General features: G+C 48.1%; 1 protein-coding gene across 1 annotated transcript in view; it reads left to right on the top strand.

Annotated features, from left to right (window-relative positions):
• The first annotated feature begins 396 nt into the window (after positions 1-396).
• LOC126543813 (receptor expression-enhancing protein 5-like) overlaps positions 397-22,606 on the top strand; it is a 298,331-nt gene continuing 276,121 nt past the window's right edge. The window contains exon 1 of the mRNA XM_050190940.3: positions 397-681. Coding sequence (XP_050046897.1) covers positions 564-681 — 118 coding nt within the window. The 5' untranslated portion in view covers positions 397-563. The remainder of the gene's footprint in view (positions 682-22,606) is intronic.

Consider the following 22,606-nt stretch of genomic DNA (forward strand, 5'->3'; position numbering starts at 1 on the left):
CGGACCGTGTGTCTCCCGCTTTACGCTCTAAACCACCGCAGACGCGGTGTGCCGGACAAAAGCAGCAGCAGCAGTGTGAAAGCCGAAGGAAGAGACAAAGAAAGCTTCGCTTTAAAAAATAGTGACACTCCATACAACAGTCAGCAACATGCATTTGGACGCGTCTTCTCAGAGTGCATCGGCATATCTTTAATCTCTGGCTGGGTTAGCTGGATATAAATGTCCGGTGATTTTCAAATAAACTTCCAGTTGGCAGTCAGCGCTTGTCTGTGGTATTTGTTTCCTTGTGTCCTCGTCTTTTTCGCGCTGTTTCACCTCAGTTCTTAGCTGGGACACCGTGTATCACATCGCAGTTTCTTTCCTGTTGATGCGCAGTGTAACAGTGAGCCCAAAGCCCTGCTTTATGTGAAATTTCCGTTGCTGTAACTCTGAGCGGTGATAAACAGTGGTTTACAGGAAGAAGAGGAAAATGAAGCAGTGGGTGCGAGGCCGTGGACCGCGCGGCGGCGCGAGCCATCAAAATCGGAGCCGTTCCACAGCTGACTGGACAGCTGACGTTCACCATGGCCCAGGAGCTCAACGAGGAACTAGGACGAGTGTTGCGCGAGCGCGGGGTGATCGGTGACATCCTGGACGGCGTTGAGCGCAAGACCAGGGTCAAGCGGGAGCAGATCGTCTACGGTGAGTCTGCCAATCTTCTCCGAGCTCATTTGGAGCGCCCGTCTCATTCACGCAACGGACTCTTATGCGGCACAACGCTTCCTTATCCCTCCACAAACCGCTTTTGTGTACCCGCTACAAATTGGCATTGTACGGCGAAGCTGTATACCTCTACCCCCGAATGCATTTGTCGTGTCTGTGGGGAAAATTCAAGCAGTCGCAGTGGGAGGCGTGCGCCGTTAGGTTCCTTGCAGCACCACGAGATGGCACTCCGTGCATCCCCGGCAGCAGCGGCGCCGGCCGCGCGGGAAATGGAAAAACATAGCCAGAAAGCTCGCGTTCGCGCATTGCATTCGCCGCAAGCGTTTCTCGGTAAAGATTACGGTTGCACAAGCTGCAGTTGCCGGGATGCGGCAACTAATATACGAAGTATGTTGCAACAGAACTGCTTGTTCGCCTAGCTGGTGCTTGCTAAAAGACATGTTTTTTGCCGCAAGTTAAAACACCCACGAAAGGAAGACACATAAAGACAACATTGTCTTTATGTGTCTTCCTTTCGTGTGTGTTTTATTGTCTTTATGTGTCTTCCTTCCGTGTGTGTTTTAACTTGCGACAAAAAACATGCCTTTTAGCATACAAAGCAGAAGGTGACGTAACTACATGTTCGTATGTAAAAGAATACCCCGCCTACCAACCAATTTCATTAGTGTTCTGATAGCGCTATAGAAAGGCCACGCATAGTTAGGACTACCGAAGAGCTATATGAACACGATGAGCGGCAACGGGAACAGCAACGCCAATATGTACCACGGCTAGGTATGACGCAGCGGTGCCTGTCCAAAGTAAGCTACATACAATTAGGACACCTGAAGAGCAGCGTGATTACGATGAGGGACGAAAGGAACAGCAACGTCAATGTGCAGAAGGCGTCGTGCTCAGGCTGGGCAGGACCCAGTTCAGAGCTTCATCACTTTGATCTATCGGATCAGGTGATACCACAGCTTCGCTGGCCAACCACTGTCGCTGGTTAACCACTTTCACAGCGTGGATTGGAGCGAATTTTTTTTTTGTGCCGATATACTATTCATTTATTACAATACCTTCAGGGACCAGGGGGCGTTATAGAAGGAAGTCGAAAAAAGATACGTACAGTGATAATGCAGCAAAAAGAAAACAATATGGTATACAGCAACGAACAAGCGTAGGTTTAGGCTAAATGCTATATCAATTAGTAACAGGGCAAATTAGGCAAACACGCAGTTTTCAACGGCAGTTTTAAATAAACACGTGTCGCAGATATCGGCAACAGAGATGGGCAGGTGCTTCCAATCGCTAGCCGCCTTTGGCACACAAGATTTAAAGTATGGAATACGTACCTTATGACAATGATCTGTGCGTGGCGATATGAACGTTGGTTTAGAAAGATACCCTTTTGGCTCATAAATGCGATAATAAATCATGTGAAAGGTTAGCATTCGTGAGCTTTCTACAAAAGACAAGACTAGGAAGGTTGTGGAGAAGCCTGATTGTGGAGTCAATAGCATTTGGCAGATAATTAATATATGTTAGGAACAATAACGGCCAGAGCACCGAACATTGAGGCAGGCTTGTGGTAACATAACATGGTGAAAAATCAGCGTTATTAGCAGTGTCGAACTGAGTTTTATTACGCAAAAAACTCTCAATCCATAAAAGAAAATTAGGGTCAACATACAGTTGGCTGAGCTTTAAGCAAAGTAGTTGGTGATTAACAAGATCGAATGTTTTTCTTGAAAAGCTGATAATATGCAGTCAATGAAAAGTTTCTTGTCTATCTTGAATTGTAGCGCGAACTGACAGAGACTAGAAGCAGTCAGGACGAGCGCTGTGTCACTTCGCGCTACAATTCCAGATCACGTTGCCGTACCAACTCGCCCAATTTTCTATCCTTTTGCATTACATCTCTTCTCTAATGGGTCAAATACGTCGTGGGCGTAGGAAATGAACTGCGTCTGACACGAAAATGATGTACAAAAGCCATGCTGATGAGGAAAAAAGAATGAACGATTTTCAATGAACTTAAACAAATTGAATATATGACATGTTCAAACATTTTACATGGCACACTCGTTAAGGACATGCGTCTGTAATTGGTGGCGCAATGAGTATCGCGAGACTTGACTATTGGTCCGAGCCTACCCACCGCCTTCCAGTTCCCGGGCAACTATCCTAAATCCTAAGACTGCGAAAACAGTGCACACAACTAAATGGAAGAATAAACATTTGTATTTTTTAAAAACTTTGAATTTATGTCGCAGTTCCTGAAGACGAACAAACCTTCAAATTAATAAGACGTTGTACACCAAAACTGTCATTTAATAGGGGGTCCATTAATGGATTCTGCACCGGGTTAAAACAGGGGAGTGAAAAAGATGATTGTTGAAAAAGAAGCCTTAGAAAAGGCGTCATTGAAGCAGTTGGGGATACTTTGTTGAAGGACCGCTGCTATCGCAGCACTATTTTATGCTTGGGACCAGCAATGATGTTCCAAAATTTTTCAACGTTTTCATTCAGCAATGACGGAAGCGTGCTGTAGAAAAATAGATGCTTGTCGTCTTTCAATGCTTTTCGATAATCTGAAGCTATGACACGATATAAATTCCAGTGATAAGGACCGCTGTTCTTTTTGGCTCTGCGAAAAACGTTTTTTTTCGTGCTTAATATACGTTTTAATGAGGTAGTGAACCATGGGGAATGATGCTTGCCTGATGTGATGCGAATTAGTACGCATTTTTTGCACAAGAAAATAAACCTTTTATTTGAAAAGGCACCAATTTGTTTCCGCAGTACGGTTAGCAAAGTTTGGCATGTATTCAGGTAAAAAGTTTCCACTTCTACATTTATCCAGGGAAATCTGCTTTCGGCATAATATTTGATAATTTAGGGATTAGGTCGCATACGTATGTCTTTGAGCTCAAATTGAATGAAGGAGTGGTCACTTGAAGCCCAGCAGAATTGTCGATGAACGAACTAGATCGGGAGACGTAGGTAGAACAAGATGAATAATATTTGCGCAAGTAGGTGTGGTTCGGGTTGTCTGAGTAAATGACTGAGAGAAGTTGAAGTCCACACACAAATTTATAAAAGCAATGGTGTCAGATGAAGAATCCAGTGTGGAGGGTAATGCACCCGACCAATTTATTTTTGACAGATTGAAATGGCCAACTAAAAAGAAGTGGAAAAGAAGGAAATGTAACTAAAGTTCGGTTGAGTACATCGTGAAGGGCGCTACAAAATTACATTTGAGCATTTGGACGACGATAGCATGCTCAAAAGATTATATCGATCATTAATGTGAATAGAGGCGCATATGATTTCTCGAGAGTAAACAAGTGGCACGTGCGAAGACTGCAGATAGTCAGCGACCGCTATTAGAATTTCGTGAGGCTTTTAGCGCGTGAAAAAGACAAGGACGAAAGGGAGACGTGACACACACAGGCGCTAACTTGCAACAATCTTTATTTCGAGCAAAATACCCATACATATATACAACTTTTTCGCGTACATCATACATGCGCTGTTTGCAAAAATTCCTTGCACACCATTGCCCAGGTACGATAGCTCTTTGCGGGAAAGGGCAATCGATGGTTTTGAGGCAAATAGTTATCGTACCTGCGCAATGGTGTGTAAGGAATTTTTGCAAACAGCGCATGTATGATGTACGCGAAAAACTTGTATATATGTATGGGTCCCTTGCTCGAAATAAAGATTGTTGCAAGTTAGCGCCTGTGTGTGCCACGTCTCCCTTTCGTCCTTGTCTTTTTCACGCGCTATAAGCCTCACGATGTCTTACCAACAAGCCCAAATCACTGCTTTACAGCTATTAGAACACCTCCCCCTTTTCGGTCCATGCGGCTACATCGGTACTGAAATTCTTTTCGCAGTTTAAGACGAAGAGCAAAACGAGAACGAGGTGAAAGGAGGAGCCAACTTTTCGACAAGTTAACTTGTCTTCTTCAATCAAGGCTTGAAGAAGACAAGTCCATTTGTCCAAACGTTGGCTCCTGCTTTCACCTTGTCCTCATTTTGCTCATCGTCTTGAATTTCCATCTCCCGCCTTCCCCCTGTTTTCGCACTTTAGTATTTCATCATTAGAAATCTTAGAATTCGGCTAGGATTCTGTTAGGACCACTATGTCTGCACTGCACGTGTCAACGCGATTACACACATCACGCTTAACAATACTACGAATGTTAGAGAACAGAACATATATGTTATCTGTAGGCTCATAACCACGCAAGTACAAGAAAAAGGAGGAAGGTTGCGTTTCGAAACACTGTGCGGTAAACTTATTTGTAGTGGATATAAGTCTTATCGAAGCGAAGCTTACTTTGCCGCTACCCTACCCTGCTGCTGTCTTACTCGAGGGACGCGGAGATGTGTAGTGAGTGCGCGGAGGCTCGCAAGAGGCTTTGAGCGAAGCAGACACAGCGAAGCGTATTTTAGGAGGCGAGTGCATGCGTGAATGAGAAGTAGCGCCGAGTGGCGCCGAACATGGCGCTCGCAAGTGAAAGACGAAATCCGCAGAAAACACGGGCAATGCAGGAGATCGAAATTCAAGACGGTGGGCAAAACAAGGACAAGGTGAAAGCAGGAGCCAACGTACCTATATATACTGTGCCTAGGAGAGCATATGTCTCCTTGAAAAACACAAGTTCACTTGTCGAAACGTTGGCTCCTGCTTTCACCTAGTTCTCGTATTGCTAATCGTAAGCACCAGGAATTTTGTGCACTCAATATATAGAATTATTTAACTTCATTGTAACATTGTTGTACAAAAAACGCTGTTCGATGTAAAAATTTTATAGCGATAGCTCAATGATGTTTTGTACCATTTCACTAACGTCGTCACTGTAATTTCTTTTTCATTATGCTCTATCACCTGCCAGTGGCTCCTTGGCGCCGTCAAGCTGTTTGACACAGCTTTCTTGCCAAGGAGACCGCCAACAAACTATGTATGTATGCTAGAAAGTAAAACTGAAACTGGACGGCGACGATAAGCAGGGCTCGTTTTCAGCTCCGGCGCGAACCGATTCACTGAGCTTTGAAAAAGATGGCGTCTCTCTTGTTTCCGGAACAACGCATTTGAATGCATAAGTCTGCTTTTGTATTACGTAGCTAGTGCAGGGGCATCACACAAATTAGGCACCTTTCACTGTTGCCCCAAATGTCGCAATCTTAAAGGAGTACTGACTGAAAATATCCCTTTTATTTATCTATTAATGCAAGTTTGTTAGGTAGCTGTCCAGGTAACTGTATGAGACCTCGAAATTTACCATTGAGCCGCTATCATTTACTGAGGGGAATTCAAAACGCGCCCCAGGTGGATCGCGGCTTCTTTGGGTAGGTGTGCAAACTCTATAAAATCGGTGTGCGTTGAACACGTCGTATCAATGATGCGCGGTCTGGTGCAAATGTCGAAGCCGCTTTGAAAGTTTTAGGAGACAGAATAATAGGGGTTAGGAGGGTGCTGCCTGTTCTGACAGAAGCGACTATGGTGGATCAAGGTGGTTATCCCGTGTCGAATGCGAAGAGCAGAGCGGCCGAGGAACCAACAAGGTAAATATACGTGGTAGCGCAACTTCCAAAGAAGCCCATACGTTCAAAACATGGCGGTTCATGCGGCTTAGCGCCATCTGTATGAGGAGAGAACACTTCCGGCGGAAGAAACAATGACGTCATGTCACCAGAAAACAGAAGGGACGTGATTTTGCTCTCAAAGGCGCAAAATTTGTTTTGGTGGCCTTCCATTAGAGCGATATATTCAAATACCCCGCAATTCGACTTGATGGGCGTTTCGAGCTTTCAGCGCGGAAAGCGATGCAAGAAAAGGTCAGCCGTACGGGTGCAGAAATCGCACCTCTGAACAGAACACACTTTCTTTGGAGGGCGGCTAAAGGTTTAAGTGTAGACTGGTGGTTCTATCGTCGGACACCAAGCCCGTTGGCCTGCGCAGTCACATGAAAACGACTAAAGTAAGCAATTATCTGGCGGTCGTAACTCACTAATTTTGGCTGAACAGATTGAGAAACGATGAAGCTATCCACGTCACAAAATTCCGACAAACGTCGACAAGGAAAACAGCACATGTGAGGGGGGCGTATTCTAACAGGTGAACTTTATGAGCGCGTCTTTCTGCACACTTCATGAGCTGCATCGCTTTGCAAGCGATAGCGGCCTCAGCGCCCCCTCTTGCGATGGGCGCTGACAAAATGTATTGATTGATAATGATAAAATAAAATAGAGTTGTCTTTCTTTTACTCTTCACGCATATATAAAATTGATTAGGAATTTTATTTTTGTTGAACGAATTTAACTGTCTCTAGCTTGAATTAAAAAACGCTTTTTTTCTTTCCCTCTTTCCCAGTGTTTGTTCTCTCCAAACATAGTCGCGCTTCAATCGCTGCTCCCATAACAACCCTTGCTGATGTCGGTGGCAATTTGTTCTGAACCTTTTTTCGCCCGAAGCTTCGCGACCTATTTGGATCGACCTTGGAACGAACGCCTATGGGACGTCCGTCGAGCTTTCGGCGATACGTTCATTGTATGGCTTCCAATCACTACGTCAGGCTGACGGACGCATGCGTGGGCAGGTTGTGATACACGCGACCACTACCTACTATTTTCATGTGTACAAGTGTCACTGTAACAAAAAATAATCTACACCAAGAGGCAGCGTTCTATTTATCGCAAGTTTTGAACCCGTCATAATAAGAGAGTATGATAACTTCTATCGCATTCGAGCAATACGGGTACCGTGCCATGCTTTCGGGTCGACAGTTATCTGGTACACAAAAACGAAAAAATTCTCAGTACTCCGCTCAAGTTGCTCGCGCTTGTTGGCCACAGTGTGCTCCAGAAAATGAAGTAAGAAACATCATATAACGATATAATGCCAATGTGGTACGTATTCATTGTGAAAATGAAAGGAGCCCGTAACAGAATATTTGGAAAGATTGGATGCGCTTTGTAGACGATCACAAGGAAGAAGACAGGACAGACGCAAACTAACAACTGAGGTTTATTGACCCACAACATATTTTACAACTCTGAGAAAATAGAGGTTGTTGACACGGTAAAAGTACTTGGCTTATATTTTACCGACACATTGCAATGGGACGCTCACGTGGATTTTGTACTACAGAAACTGAGCCGCGTACTACATCGAAATCGCTACCTTTTACCAACGTCAGCTAAATTGATCATTTATAATGCACTGTTTGCCTCGCATGTAAATTATTATCATCTTGTATGGGGCAGGACATCAGCTTCCAATCACTCTAAAATGCTATTGATGCAAAAAAAGATAATACGCGCTATCGCAAATGTACCATACAACTCGCACACTGAGAGTCTTTTTACCAAGTACAACATAACAAGAGGTCATCATCTCTACAAACAAACCCTCCTACGCACCTACTACTTTCAGGTAAAAAATAGAAGCAACTTAATAACAAATATAGCAAACTTAAAAGGGAATACACTCACATATGAGACGCGCAGCCATGAAAAATGGCTCATACCCTTTTCGAGGACAAATTACGGCCATCAAAGGGTCGCAAATACCTTGCCGCGGCTACTAAATTCTTATCTAGAAGCCGGCATTGACATCCGTGCCTTAACACCATCGGAGCTCATCTATCTGGCAAAACTACCATTTAAATCGCCATGGTTCCGTAAAACCATATGTATTCAATGAAAGATATGTAATTTATTTGATGTAGCCCACTGTTCTTTATTTTTTCATTTCTGAAAGTGTTCTTTGCCACCGGTCTGCCAATATGTAAAGGGGGCCAGGGACCACTCAAGCTGCCAATAAGCAGCTTTTACCTTGACCCCTCCATTGGCTTGTAAATGGGCACAAATAAAATGAAATGAAATGAAATTCGAGGGAAACACTTAAATATCAGACCATGCCAGCGCAGGCGCAACAGGGTATCAGCAGCAGAAAAGAAAAAAAATCCAAAAAAAAAAACCAATGGCGTGGCTCAGCTAATCATATTATCTAGGAAACGTGCCTCCCTATTGTAAAGCATGACCGATGTGTCACTGATGCATGCTTGCCCCTTCTTTTTTATATAATATGCCTCTAGAAGTTCCCGTGCTTTTTCGTTGCTGCACTTGCGCAGGATCTTAACCTGGTTGAGCAGAGGCTTGCATTTACGATCTAGGCAATGCATGGGTAAATGACGTTGCTCCCGGTGTTTAATTGACCTTTCGTGTTCTCGGATTCACACGTTCAAACAACGGCCCGTCTGGCCTATGTAAGTTTTGCCGCATGTCAGGGGAATCTGATAAATAACGCCAACTTGGCAATTTACATGGGGGTTCTTGTGTTTCACGCCACAGCCACCTTGCTTCTTTCTGGCGTGAAGTCTCCCAATGCGGGCGCAAAGGTGACTCAGCTTGCAGGGAGCCGAGAAAACGAGTGGGACACCGTGCTTGGTTGCTATCTTCTTCAGATTGTGTGCAGTTCTATGGACATATGGAATTACGACTGGCTTTGAAGCTTTGTTGGCAACATCACAGTTTACTTTTTGAGGCGCTTTTACCCTCTTTGCGAGCGTTTCAACCACTGCCAGCACAACCACATCAGGGAATCCAGCCTCTTTCAGCCTAGGAATTTGCATGTCGAAGCTTCCCCTGCCATGCGGCAAAACTTACATAGGCCAGACGGGCGTTGTTTGAACGTGCGAATCCGAGAACACGAAAGGTCCATTAAAAACCGGGAGCAACGTCATTTACCCATGCATTGCCTAGATCATAAATGCAGGCCTCTGCTCAACCAGGTTAAGCTCCTGCGCAAGTGCAGCAACGAAAAAGCACGGGAACTTCTAGAGGCATATTGTATAAAAAAGAAGGGGCAAGCATGCATCAGTGACACATCGGTCATGCTTTACAATAGGGAGGCACGTTTCCTAGATAATATGATTAGCTGAGCCACGCCATTGGTTTTTTTCTGGTTTTGTTTTTTTTCTCTTCTTTTCTGCTGCGGATACCCTGATGCGCCTGCACTGGCATGGTCTGATTTTTAAGTGTTTCCCTCGAATAAACCTCAGTTGTTAGTTTGCGCCTGTCCTGTCTTTTTCCTTGTGATCGTCTACAAAGCGCATCCAATCTTTCCAAGTACAATGAACCAACTTGCCCAACAACGCATTCTGCGTAACAGAATAGTTCGCAAAAGTTATGCCAGTCGCAACTGACACAAGTACTTCCTGCATCATGTCGATAAATTTATGGCTGTAGCGCTGAAATGTAGAAGCGACAAATAATTGGCGAAAGCACTCGACTCTTGCACACCCTGCGCGCACATGTCTGGAACAGTAGACGCGCGTTTGTGGGCTCTGCTACACATTCAGTTTGTTGCTCGGCCGGATATCTTAGCACATTTCTCCACGCTTTTGCCACGAAGGTATCGATTGTTGACTGTATGATATACGAAAGAAAGAAGCTGCAGGGGCTGCAAGGATTGTCCACTCTAGTGTTATTTCTGCTTTCCTCCGAGAAAATTATTCGAAAAAAGAAGCGTGACATGCTGGGACGTCTTTTGTACTAGTGTAGCAATCCATCGCCGTCGTCTAGCACCGCTTAAGTGGCCTCGCAGTTCGGGCGCTAGAATATTCGGCCACACGATAAGTTTGCTTCTCACAACCACCGCTCGCCGGCAAACGATCCTTCGCTCATGCTACATAGAAGGTGGTTTTTGTTTCACATTTCAGTAATGCATTTTCCATCGTCTGTGATACCTTTTGTAAACTTTCCAAATGGGCCATGGCTGCCCTCCCGAATCCTCGGCCCCGAATGTTGTTTTCTCCTGAGTTAGATCGCCGTACATTTCATATACGTTGACGGTGGTTTTCTGCCTGACACTTCAGTGTTGCGTAACCATTTTCTCCGTCTTTTGTAGTGCTGAAGTGGTCTCGCAATTTAGGCGCTGGAGTATTCGGCCACACGATCGGGTTAGCTTGTCGCGGCCGCCGGCACATTCACTCAAGAAACGCTGCGTGGCTTTAGGCGAGTGACGTCACAAGTGTGAGGAACTCATAACTAGCCGCGTGTTTGCATTCCTTGCGCTTAACTGCGACGATGAGTGTGAAATATGGCCGGCACGGCCTGTGGCACGTTTCACGGTGGTGGCACAGTGTGCGCAGTCGACAATGTCACTCAAGAGAGTACTTAAACCAAGGTGCTTATAACCAAGGCAAAAATGATTGAGGTATCAAGTTTTCATTACTGCCTAAAACAATCAAATAGTATAGATACTGAGCAGAACTTGGTAGACAGTGAGTGATATTATTACGATATCATCGAGCGATGCTCAAGAGACGAGCCGCCGCGAGAACGACGATGAAGCTGGTCGGTGCGCTTGGCGCGAGTGAGTGTCGGCCAGGCTGCCTGGCTCCAGTGTAAATAGCCTGTAAATAGCCTCTTCTGTCTGTGTCTTTCCACACGCAACATTCTGGGGGAGGTCAGCGATCCACGTCCTCACTACGGAACTCCGAAGTGGTCGGCACACCGAGCTTGTCACCATGCCTCTCGGTGACGCGCCCATCTCTGCAACGGCTTCGGCTTGTCCCACTGCTCCAATCGTCACGGTCGCCCCGCATCGCGACCCAGGTGTGTTATCTGGCCTGGAGGAACAGGATGTTGACGACTGGATCAAGCTCTATGAACACGCCAGTGCTAATAACAGGTGGGACCCAACGATTATGCTCGCCAATGTCATCTTTTATCTCGGCGGCACCCCACGCGTGTGGCACCAAACGCATGACGACGAGATAACCAGTTGGGACAGTTTCAAAGAGAAGCTACGGGAACTGTTCGGCGACTCCATTCGGCGCAAGGCTGCCGCGAGAAAGGCTCTTGCGTCTCGTGTTCAGACATACGGAGCCGTACGTTTCCTACATCCTCGACTTCTTGGCTCTATGCCGCAAAGCTGACGATGCTATGTCCGAAGCAGATAAAGTGTCACATGTGTTAAAAGGCATCGCCGACGACGCTTTCAATTTGCTTGTTTTCGGCAACGTCTCGACTATCGACGCCATCATCAAAGAATGCCGTCGTCTTGAACAAGCTAAGAGCCGCCGTATCACACACCACATCGCACGGCTACCCAATACTGCTGCTACGTCGACATGTGAGGGTCGACCACGTCAGACCGCCACCTGTGACGACGTCACCCGTATTGTTCGCCGCGAACTCGAGGCCGCCTGTTCACCAGCTTTCTACACGACGCCTCCCGATCCGCCAGTAACCATCATTGCGATGATTCAGGCCGTCGTCCGACAGGAATTTGCGAACATGGGTTTGAACTCCGTGTGTTCCACGTCTCAACCCAGCGTTCCCCAGTTCTCTAGCGGCCCTCCTCGTCCTCGGCAGTCCTTTTCCGCCACTTCTCGCCGCAACCCGTCCGATTGGCGTACCCCTGATGACCGGCCGATCTGCTTCCACTGCTGTCGCATCGGCCACGTCGCTCGTCACTGCCGCAACCGATGGCCACCACCTCCTCGGACATACGCCGCCGCCTTTTCCCGCACCTTTCGACCTTCCGTTCCCTATACTACCCGCCATGAATCCACTGCCGCTGATGCTCCTGCTCCGAACCTTCGCTACAGCCGCTCGCCCTCACCTCGACGCTAGCAGTCTCGTTCGCCCCAACCACGTCGCTTGTCTTCGCCGCCTATCGCCTCCCGGATCCAGCCGGAAAACTAGGCACTGCAGCTTCTGGAGGTGAAGCTGGGTTGTCGACCCTGCCCTCAAATCCTCTGCGCACCTTACCCACGAACCGAAACCTTGTTTGACGTCGACGGCTATCCTGTCACGGCACTCATCGATACAGGAGCACATCTTTCTATTATGAGTGCTGCCTTCCGACGACGACAGAACAAGCTCCTCACTCCAGCGTCAGCACGCGTCGTTCGCGTTGCGGATGGCGGTACTGTGCCTATCATCGGCATGTGTACGGCACGCGTCTGCATCGCCGGCCGCCACACTCCTGTCCTCTTCACCGTAATTGCTCATTGCCCCCCCGACCTCATTCTCGGCCTAGATTTTCTCTCCGTACATTCTGCTCTTATTGACTGCTCTTCCAGTACCCTTCGCCTTGAGTTGCCGATGCTCGCAGAACCTTCTGACGCACCCCACTGCCGCTTACGTTCCACCGGCTTTCTTTGCCTGCAGCCAAAGTCAATAGCCTACATTGAACTGTTCTCTTTCCCACCAGTTCCTGATGGCGAGTACCTCGTCACTCCTCTGCCCGACATTCGAATAAGGTATGACATTACAGTGCCTCACAGTATACTTAATATTACTGGGAACCGTACTCGCATGCCTGTCTGTAACTTTGGATTGGCAAAGCAAATTCTACCGTAAGGTATTTGCCTTGCCACCGTTGATTGTCTCGGCGACCAATACGTGGCAGCGTTATCGACCGATGGTTCTCACGAGCTCAGCATGCCCCTAGCGCCAGCCTCGGCTGCCGATCCCAACATAAAGAAAATGGTTGCGACGGACCTGTTCTCTGCGCAGGCTGAAGAGCTTTGCCAAGTATTATCGTCCTACCGAGATATTTTCGACATCGACGATCGCCCTTTAGGCCAGACGCTCGCGGTCAAGCATCGGATTCTTACTGGCGATGCTACGCCTATTCACCGACGACCGTATCGAGTTTCTGCGTCGGAACGCCGAGTAATTCAAAACAAAGTCAACAAACTGCTAGATAATAACATCATTGAGCCTTCTCCGAGTCCCTGGGCGTCACCTGTGGTATTGGTTAAGAAGGACGGCACGTGGCGCTTCTGAGTAGACTACCGTCATCTGAACAACATTACCAAAAAGTACGTGTATCCCCTACCTCGGATTGATGACACCCTTGACTGCCTCAACGGTGCTCGCTATTTCTCCTCTATTGACCTTCGCTCCGGCTACTGGCAGATTGCTGTTGACGATATGGACAGCGAAAAAAACCGCGTTCATCAAACCTGATGGCCTATAGCAATTTAAAGTAATGCCGTTTGGATTATGCAACGCCCCTGCCATCTTTGACCGTATGATGGACTCCTTGCTCCAAGGTTTCAAATGGTCCACATGCCTTTGCTACCTCGACGACGTCATCGTCTTCTCGCCAACGTTCGACACTCACCTTGAACGTCTCACAACTATACTTGATGTATTTCGAAAGGCGAAGCTACACGTTAACTCGTCCAAATGTCGTTTTGGCCACCGGCAAATTACTCTTTTGGGCCATCTCGTTGACGCTTCCGGAGTACAGCCTGATCCCGACAAAACTCGCGCTGTCAGAGAGTTTCCGGTTCCGAAGACAGTCGCAGACGCTCGCGCTCGAAGTTTTGTAGGGCTATGCTCGTACTTTTGTCGTTTTGTTCCAGATTTTGCGACTATTGCTAGACCCCTAACTAATCTTTTGAAGAAAGGCGTACAATTCTCGTGGGGCACTGGAGAAGCCGCCGCCTTCTCTCGTCTCGTCACTCTTCTAACCTCACCACCCATTCTCGCCCACTTTGACCCTGATGCCCCTACAGAATTGCGTACAGATGCCAGCGGTCATGGCGTAGGTGCCGTCTTAGCCCAGCGTCAGCGTGGCCAGGATCACGTTATTTCTTATGCGAGCCGCCTCCTAGCACTATCCGAGCTCAACTATTCCATTACGGAACGAGCATGCCTTGCTGTTGTCTGGGCGGTTGCGAAGTTTCGTCCTTACCTTTACGGTCGCCCTTTTTCCGTAGTCACTGACCATCATGCTCTCTGCTGGCTCTCATCACTAAAATATCCTACAGGCCGGCTTGGTCGATGAGCTTTGAGGCTACAAGAATTTTCATATTCCGTGGTGTACAAGTCTGGCCGCCTGCACCAAGACGCTGACAGCTTGTCGCGTTACCCTGTTGACGACTCTGACTCTTCCAATATTGCCAGTGCTTCTTGCGTATTTTCTGTAGCACAGCTGCTTCATTTCGCCGACGAGCAACGCCGTGACGCCTACATCAGAGCACTCATCGACCGTTTTGAACACTTTCCGGCCGATGCTACTCTACGCCTCTTCGTCTTCGTCCTCCGTGACGGTACTCTGTACCGTCGTAACCTTCATCCGGACGGCTCTGAGTTCCTACTTGTAATACCTAAACACCTCCGCTCCACCGTTCTAGAAGAGCTCCACGACGCACCAACGGCAGTACATCTCGGCGTATCTCGAACCTATGACCGTGTACGTCGCCGTTTTTTCTGGCCGGGACTTGCCCGTTCCGTACGACGTTACGTCGCCGCTTGTGAAATTTGCCAACGACGCAAGAAGCCTTCCCAGCTCCCCGCTGGTTACCTGCATCTGCTCGACATCCCTGCCGAGCCCTTTCATCGTGTCGGCTTAGACCTTCTCGGCCCCTTTCCGGAATCTACATCAGGAAACAAGTGGGTTGCAGTCGCGGCGCACTACGCTACCCGCTACGCCGTAACCCGTGCTCTTCCGACCAGTTGCGCAACTGATGTTGCAGACTTCCTCCATCATTTTGATGCATGGCGCACCGCGTCAATTGCTAACAGACCGTGGCCGTACGTTTTTGGCCAAAGTCATCGACGACATCATGCGTGCCTGCTCAATGCGGCATAAATTTACCCCCTCCTACCACCCCCAAACGAACGGCCTCACCGAGCGCTTGAACCGCACCCTTACAGAGATGCTATCCAAATACATTTCCGACGACCACCGTGACTGGGACCTGGCTCTACCTTACATTACCTTTGCGTACAACTCTTCCCGTCTCGAAACTGCTGACTTTTCCCCGTTTTACCTCTTGTATGGCCGCGAACCAACGCTACCACTGGACACTGTGCTTCCGTCCGCCACAGCTTCAACTAGCGATTATGCCCGTGATGCAATCGCCAATGCTGACCACGCTCGCCAACTTGCGCGCGCTCGTCTACAAGTGTCTCAAGACAAGCAGAAGCAACGCTACGACCTCCGTCACCGTGATGTCCATTTTTTGCCCGGCAGCCTCGTGTTGCTTTGGTCACCTTCGCGTAAAGTTGACCTTTGTCAAAAACTGCTTTCTTGTTACACAGGCCCATATCGCGTGCTCCGCAAAGTGACCGATGTCACCTATGAAATCGCTCTAGCCACGCCCACTACGTCCTCCGCTGTGACAACCAGTGACATTGTCCACGTCGCCCTACTCAAGCCCTACTACTCTGCACGCGCCTTGGATATTTAGCAGCACCGTGACGGTGCTTTAGCCGCCGGGGGGGTAGTATGACGATATCATCGAGCGATGCTCAGGAGACGAGCCGCCGCGAGAACGACGAGGAAGCTGGTCGGTGCGCTTGGCGCGATCGAGTGTCGGCGTGGCTGCCTGGCTCCAGTGTAAATAGCCTGTAAATAGCCTCTTCTTTCTGTGTCTTTCCACACGCAACAATATTTTTAGCGGGATGCGTAGCGGACAAATAATTTTGGCCTGTTCTACCCTGACTTTGTTTCTTTAGCAAAGAAAGCTGCTTGGCTAGTTGGTGCATGTTCCTGAATACGAGCACGAAAACAAACAGTGCGCTATGTATTTCTCCAGAGCGCAAACAGCCTCGTGGCACCTACACGCTATAAAGAGAACTGCATTAATTCGCGATGCCGCTTATATCCGAGCCCCGCGAAACAGTGCAGTTCTTCATTTAGTTGTCACCGTCGGCGCTTTGTCGTGCCACCAAGTCCTGGAGAGTGCTACCACAACTGTACACCTGCCCTGATCACAAGCAGCATCCTCCATGACGATTCAGCGACGACGCTCTGCTTAGACAGAGTTCGCCGGCTATGCGCACAGTTGAGCACATAGCCGGCGAGCACAATTGACGCAAGAGGTCTCCTCTCGTAGAACTTGAAAACGACCGTGGCTGACCCTGCGGTCTAATCGGTTCACCTGAATATAGCGGTTCATATCCTGTTTTCGGTCCCGGTTCGACATCCAGGTGATGAGATTCTCCTTGCTTTCTTTTTTCGCGGCGCCGCGCACTTCCGCTGACGGCGTCGCGCGCAAGCAATTCTGATTGTATGGTTTCGCGCAGCGCGCGATTTTGCGCACTGTGCACAAGGACACATGAATAGCGGTATAATTCAGTGCTACACGAATACTGAGGCAGAACAAGCGGATTGCAGGGCATGGTGATGCGCTGGAACACGGTAGAAAATGGCATAATTTTGGTACCTGCACACGTGACTGCATGACCATGGAAACAAGCAGACGAAGCGGAAGTATGTACAGCTCTCTTGCTTCGGTGCGAAGTAAAACAAAAAAATACGCAGAGATTCTCTTTGTGTGTTTTACTATTTCTCTAAACTTCAATTCGTTAAATCAAACAACAGATCACACAAATAACAGATGTTGCCTTGAATAATTCTCGAAGTCACCTGTCACCACGAGCGACGTCACACTGCGGACACGAGTACGTCACCGTCGGGCTTGGAGCGCGGTTGCCACGAGGGAAAGGGAAACGACGTTCGGATTGAAATTTCAGACCTTTCCGCGGCGGGCGCGTAGCGATGTAATTCTTTGTAAACACGATCGCTAGCGCGCATTGTATGCTCTGCGCTTGTCAGCTCAAAATGGCGAGACCTAGTTGGCACAAGTTGCATTTGAAAAGTCGTAGGGCGTGCTTAGAAATACGCAATCAATTTGTTTCTATTGCGTTATCCTTATAGTGGTTTTATCACGGGTTGTGAAGGAAGCGCGCTAAGTGTGAAAAATTCAAGTAACTAATCTCTTGCGCATCTGCGTAATCGTACTCTCCATCGTATTTCAAAAGAACCATGTTTGGATGCATTTGGCAAACGATTAAAAAAAAGTGACCAGCTACAACTTGTCCCGCGTGCATCTGCACGCAGGACAGTGAGTCTTAGTGATCGAACCCTAATTGATAAGAGATAGGCAGCTGCGCTCAAAAGTGTATTCACACACACTCGTCGGCTATGTTTACAACGGGATTTGTTCTTTGAAAACACGCTGCCATCCAGACGCGGAAGAGCGTGGCTGCGTCATTTCCATAGCTCTTAGACTTTCTTCCGAGCTTAGAAAAACATCTATAAGTTGAAGAAACATAATAGAATTAGGTTCATTCCTTATACCGATAGCAACTATATGGACATTCTATGCGCATTTCAGCCGTCTCCGTGATGTTCCCTATAAAGTCCAGCTGCAACAACATCGTGGTCGCGCGCTGTGTGCTGCAGGTACGAGTATAAGCTTGCGAGGGTGAGCCGAGTATGATGGCTTGACCTCGCGCGCGCAAGGGAGAAAAGCGGGGAGGAAGCACACCGTCTTCCACTGCGCGCAAGGCACCAAGGGGGTACATTTACATTCGCACGCTCGCCCAGCCGGTAAATAACCCCTCAATGGTTAAAAGTAGCGCCAACCACTTCCCTTCTCAGTTTCACTCCCTCGCTCAGCGCGGCCTCGACAGTGACGCCACATATGTCGATCCTGCCGTAGCAGACGACGGCTAACGCGCTATCGGAGGAAATCCGCGGAAAACTTCGTCCGAGCCCTGCGGAGCAGTTTCTTGAGGCGAGATTTTGCTTTGTCAGTCAGTAACTGGCCTTAATAATGCCGTGTTGTAACTGCGCAAAAGAATAGAGAAAAGGACCATTATTTAAGCTGTAAAGCGTCCGCACGTTGAGTTCTTGTTGCTGAAGCGCGACGCATGCACGCGTTGTGCTCAAACACGCACGTAATTACCATAGTTTCAAGTTTTGACTGCACAAAAGTATGTGAAGGTGGTTTCGTAGGTGCATTTACGTAACTGCAGGATACTTTGGTTGGGCCGGCGCGTGAAAGATTCCAGCTGCCTTGGGCCAGCAATGTCTAGCAAGTGGGCCGCTTCTGCTCTGCACCTTTTGCGGATGTGTGTAGCTGATGCACGGGTTCTAGCGGCTCTGAGCAACGTTTTCACAGGTACACTGTATTGATAATGTGGACAACGTACCGGTTGTTTTGGCAGCACATGGAATCGTCTTTTTTAGTTATTGCAGTGCAAGAAGTTGGCATTTGATAGCAAGAATGAACTTGATGGGAAAACTGGACAGAAGTTCCGGAAATAATTATCCCCCCCCACCCATTAGCACCAGCAACACTTTTGTTGAAATGCTAATTTTATATATGTATACTATGTATACTGCGTGCGTCTATACTCTAAGTTTTCGCAGGGAATCAGTGTCCTTATAAATCGAGCACTATAGACCGATAAAAAAGATTGTTCTTGTGTTTTACGTGCTAAAACCACGACGTCATTAGAGGTACGCCGCAGTGGGGGACTCCAGATTATTGTTGACCACCTGGGGTTCTTTAACGTGCCCGCAATGCTGGGGACACGGGCGTTTTTTTCGCATTTCGCACCCATCAAAACACGACCGCCGCGGCCGCGATTTGATCCCGCGATTGGATGGATGGATGTTATGAGCGTCCCATTTGGAACGGGGCGGTGGGTTGCGCCAACAAGCTCTTGCTATTATACTGCCTAATGTCCTACCTAGGTTAAACAAGAAAAAAAAAATTGGTCATGCTTAGCAGCGCCACACTAAAGCCGTTAAGCCACGGGGACGGGTACAGAGATAGAATAGGCTTGTAGGACCAAACAGTTCGCAAATGGGTTTAATAAATGTGCTTGTCCCAGTCTTGCAGACAAGGAAAGTACACAGCACGAATACACACAGTCCACTGAGCTGTCAGGCTCGCACAAGCAATGAAACCCGCGGGAAAAAGGATTAATTATTAAAGCGAATTGCAACAGATGCGCTAATTCTTGTCGTGCTGCTGGGATGCAAACTTACATAACTGCTCTACGCGCAGCTTCCACGGGAACTGCGTCCGCACTCCATAACCAAGAAATCGCGAAATTATTTGTCGCAAGACATGGAAGGCAACATAGAGTGCATATGACGCATGCGATACCGATTTACTCAATCGGACGCATAAAAATGTTAACGTTAAAGTAAAAATGTTAATCCTTATCAGGGGACCTGTGGTCCTTCGCAGCCTTTCTCTGGTATGATAATTCTGCACACAAAACGTGCGAATAGACGCTGCTCATCCCGCCAATATCGAGGACGTGTCCTGCAAGAGGCCCGTGGGCAGATTCCTCGTTGGCGTTCCGTAATTCTCCTCGCACAGGCGCGGTATGTTGCAGAAGTCGCGGGGAGCTTTTTTCGTTGCGGAGTGCTTTTGTCGTCGGCAAGATTAGTATATATACAAGTACTTTGATGTAGTAGTTCTGCGGAAACCCGCAAGGTGGAGAGAAGTAATGAATAAAGGCAAAATCAGACATCCACCCGTTCGTAGCAATTGCTACAAAGGGAAACCCAAACGGGTTCCTCGAAAGAAATGCCTCAGAGTTGAAAAATTCGTCCTGGTCCGGGACTCGAACCCGGGACCACCGCCTTTCCGGGGCAGCCGCTCTACCATCTGAGCTAACCTAGCGGTTAGCAGATGGCTGGGCGAAGTCCAATTTGTCGACAACACGAAGCATAGGCAAGTGTTTGACGTAGTACGGGTTTCCTTTGTAGCAATTGTTACGAACAGGTGGATGTCTGATTCTCCCTTTATTCATTACTTCTCTCCACCTTGCGGGTTTCCGCTGAACTACTACGTCAAACACTTGCCTATGCTTCGTGTTGTCGACAAATTCGACTTCGCCCAGCCATCTGCTAGCCGCCTGGTTAGCTCAGATGGTAGAGCGGCTGCCCCGGAAAGGCGGTGGTCCCGGGTTCGAGTCCCGGACCAGGACGAATTTTTCTTCAACTCTGAGGCTTCTCTTTCGAGGAAACCGTTTGGGTTTCCTTTGTAGCATTTGCTACGAACGGGTGGATGTCTGATTTTCCCTTTATTCATTACTTCTCTCCACCTTGCGGGTTTCCGCAGAACTACTACATCAAACACTTGCCTATGCTTCGTGTTGTGGACAAATTCGACTTCGCCCAGCCATCTGCAAGCCGCCTGGTCAGCTCAGATGGTAGAGCGGCTGCCCCGGAAAGGCGGGTGGTCCCGGCTTCGAGTCCGGACCAGGACGAATCTTCATTCAACTCTGAGGCTTTTCTTTCGAGGAACCCGTTTGTGTTTCCTTTGCAGCAATTGCTACGAACGGGTGGATGTCTGATTTTCCCTTTATTCATTACTTCTCTCCACCTTGCTGGTTTCCGCAGAACTACTACGTCAAACACTTGCCTATGCTTCGTGTTGTCGACAAATTCGACTTCGCCCAGCCACCTGCTAGCTGCCTGGTTAGCTCAGATGGTAGAGCGGCTGCCCCGGAAAGGCGGTGGTCCCGGGTTCGAGTCCCGGACCAGGACGAATTTTTCTTCAACTCTGAGGCTTTTCTTTCGAGGAACCAGTTTGGGTTTCCTTTGTAGCAATTGCTACGAACGGGGGCATGTCTGATTTTCCCTTTATTCATTTACAAGTACTGCTCCAGGAAGGCTAAGAGAGGCCTCAAGAGAGCACCTGAAATTATGAGCGCTATAACGTAAAGCTATTCCAACTTTTTCTATTCCAATTCTGCAATCAGCCCTCCGCGATTGGTCAAAAACTTTTTTGAAACACCCCCACTACGCCTGGCTTTCACGCGACGTCATGAAAACCGATAGCTCCCCATCTGATATGACGGGTGCACACTGATTATGCATGACTGGACCGAACAAAAGAATAATAGCTATTTCTAATTCGACGCCTTTTCGCTATTAGACCTCGGCTATAGGTCAATAGTTTTAGGGCTGCACCCACTTCACCTGCCTGTCACGCGACGTCACAGAACCGCGAAAACTCGCCGCGTCAAAGTGACGTGTACGCATAAAAGATTCAATAATTGCCGAACAAAACAGATTTTTTCTGAATTGCCGCAGGATGCCCCGTTCCGAAAGGAATAAAAGATGGTTGCCGCCGATCGCTCATGCACTGGCCACTCACACCTGCCGGAAAGCATGGGTTTATTTGCGTACAATAAATCTTTTTGCGTGAGCGTGCAGCGTTTTCGAGCACTTTCGGCACGTTTACGACCTCGCTCTGCCAACTTTTCCTTGCTGAGGATCCGGTTTAGCAGCATTCTTAACCTTCTGTTGCTTGCCGCCGCGATGTTCGACCAGCCACCGCAAGCTAAGTTAGGGAAAGCGGACCAATCGCAGACGCCGGCACCACCCTCTTAATGCGGTTATCGCTTTTCAGTGCACTGGCTCGGCCCCATCGAATAGCTCTCCCCTTGAGCGTGCTCCTCGCCTCTTGTCATCCAACTAGATAAGACGAGCCGCTCAGTGTAGTCAATGTTATTTGTTTTTAAAGCAAACCAAAGTGACCGCCTATAAATTAGGAGAGCGTTTTATTGGTCTCTTCGGACAACCCCATGTGTCACTGCCCGATGCTTGCATCGGCAGTTACGCAAATTTGACATTAGGAGATTGGAATATAAACATATTGGAATAGTTTTACGTTATAGGGCCCTATAATAATGCAGGTGGCACAGCGAGTGTTCGCATACAAAATTCGCTATCCGCGACAGCGGACAGCCTATATTATACCCCCTGCCACCTTGGGTTGGCGAACCCCAACCCAAGGACCAGCCCTGGTTCGAGCTTTGGTGTCCTGGAGGCGCCGCCAGCAATACTAAATAATGACACGCTGTTACAACTAGTAAATAAAATCTATTAACGAAATACAACCACGCTCAGTCACCAAATTCTGACGCAGCGCTACCGCCCCCACGTGAAGAGAATTATGGGACCTCAACGAGGAATTTAGCGAATGACTTAAATAAAGTTATCCGGAGCCATCCACTATGACCTCCCTCATAGCCTTAGTCACTTCGGGACGTTAAAAACGTTAGAAGCCACAAACCAAATAAATGCATGCGGGTGTACATTGAAGCTAAACGACTGCAT

Source organism: Dermacentor andersoni, chromosome 1 (genome assembly GCF_023375885.2).
Source record: "Dermacentor andersoni chromosome 1, qqDerAnde1_hic_scaffold, whole genome shotgun sequence".
Taxonomy (NCBI): Eukaryota; Metazoa; Arthropoda; class Arachnida; order Ixodida; family Ixodidae; genus Dermacentor; species Dermacentor andersoni.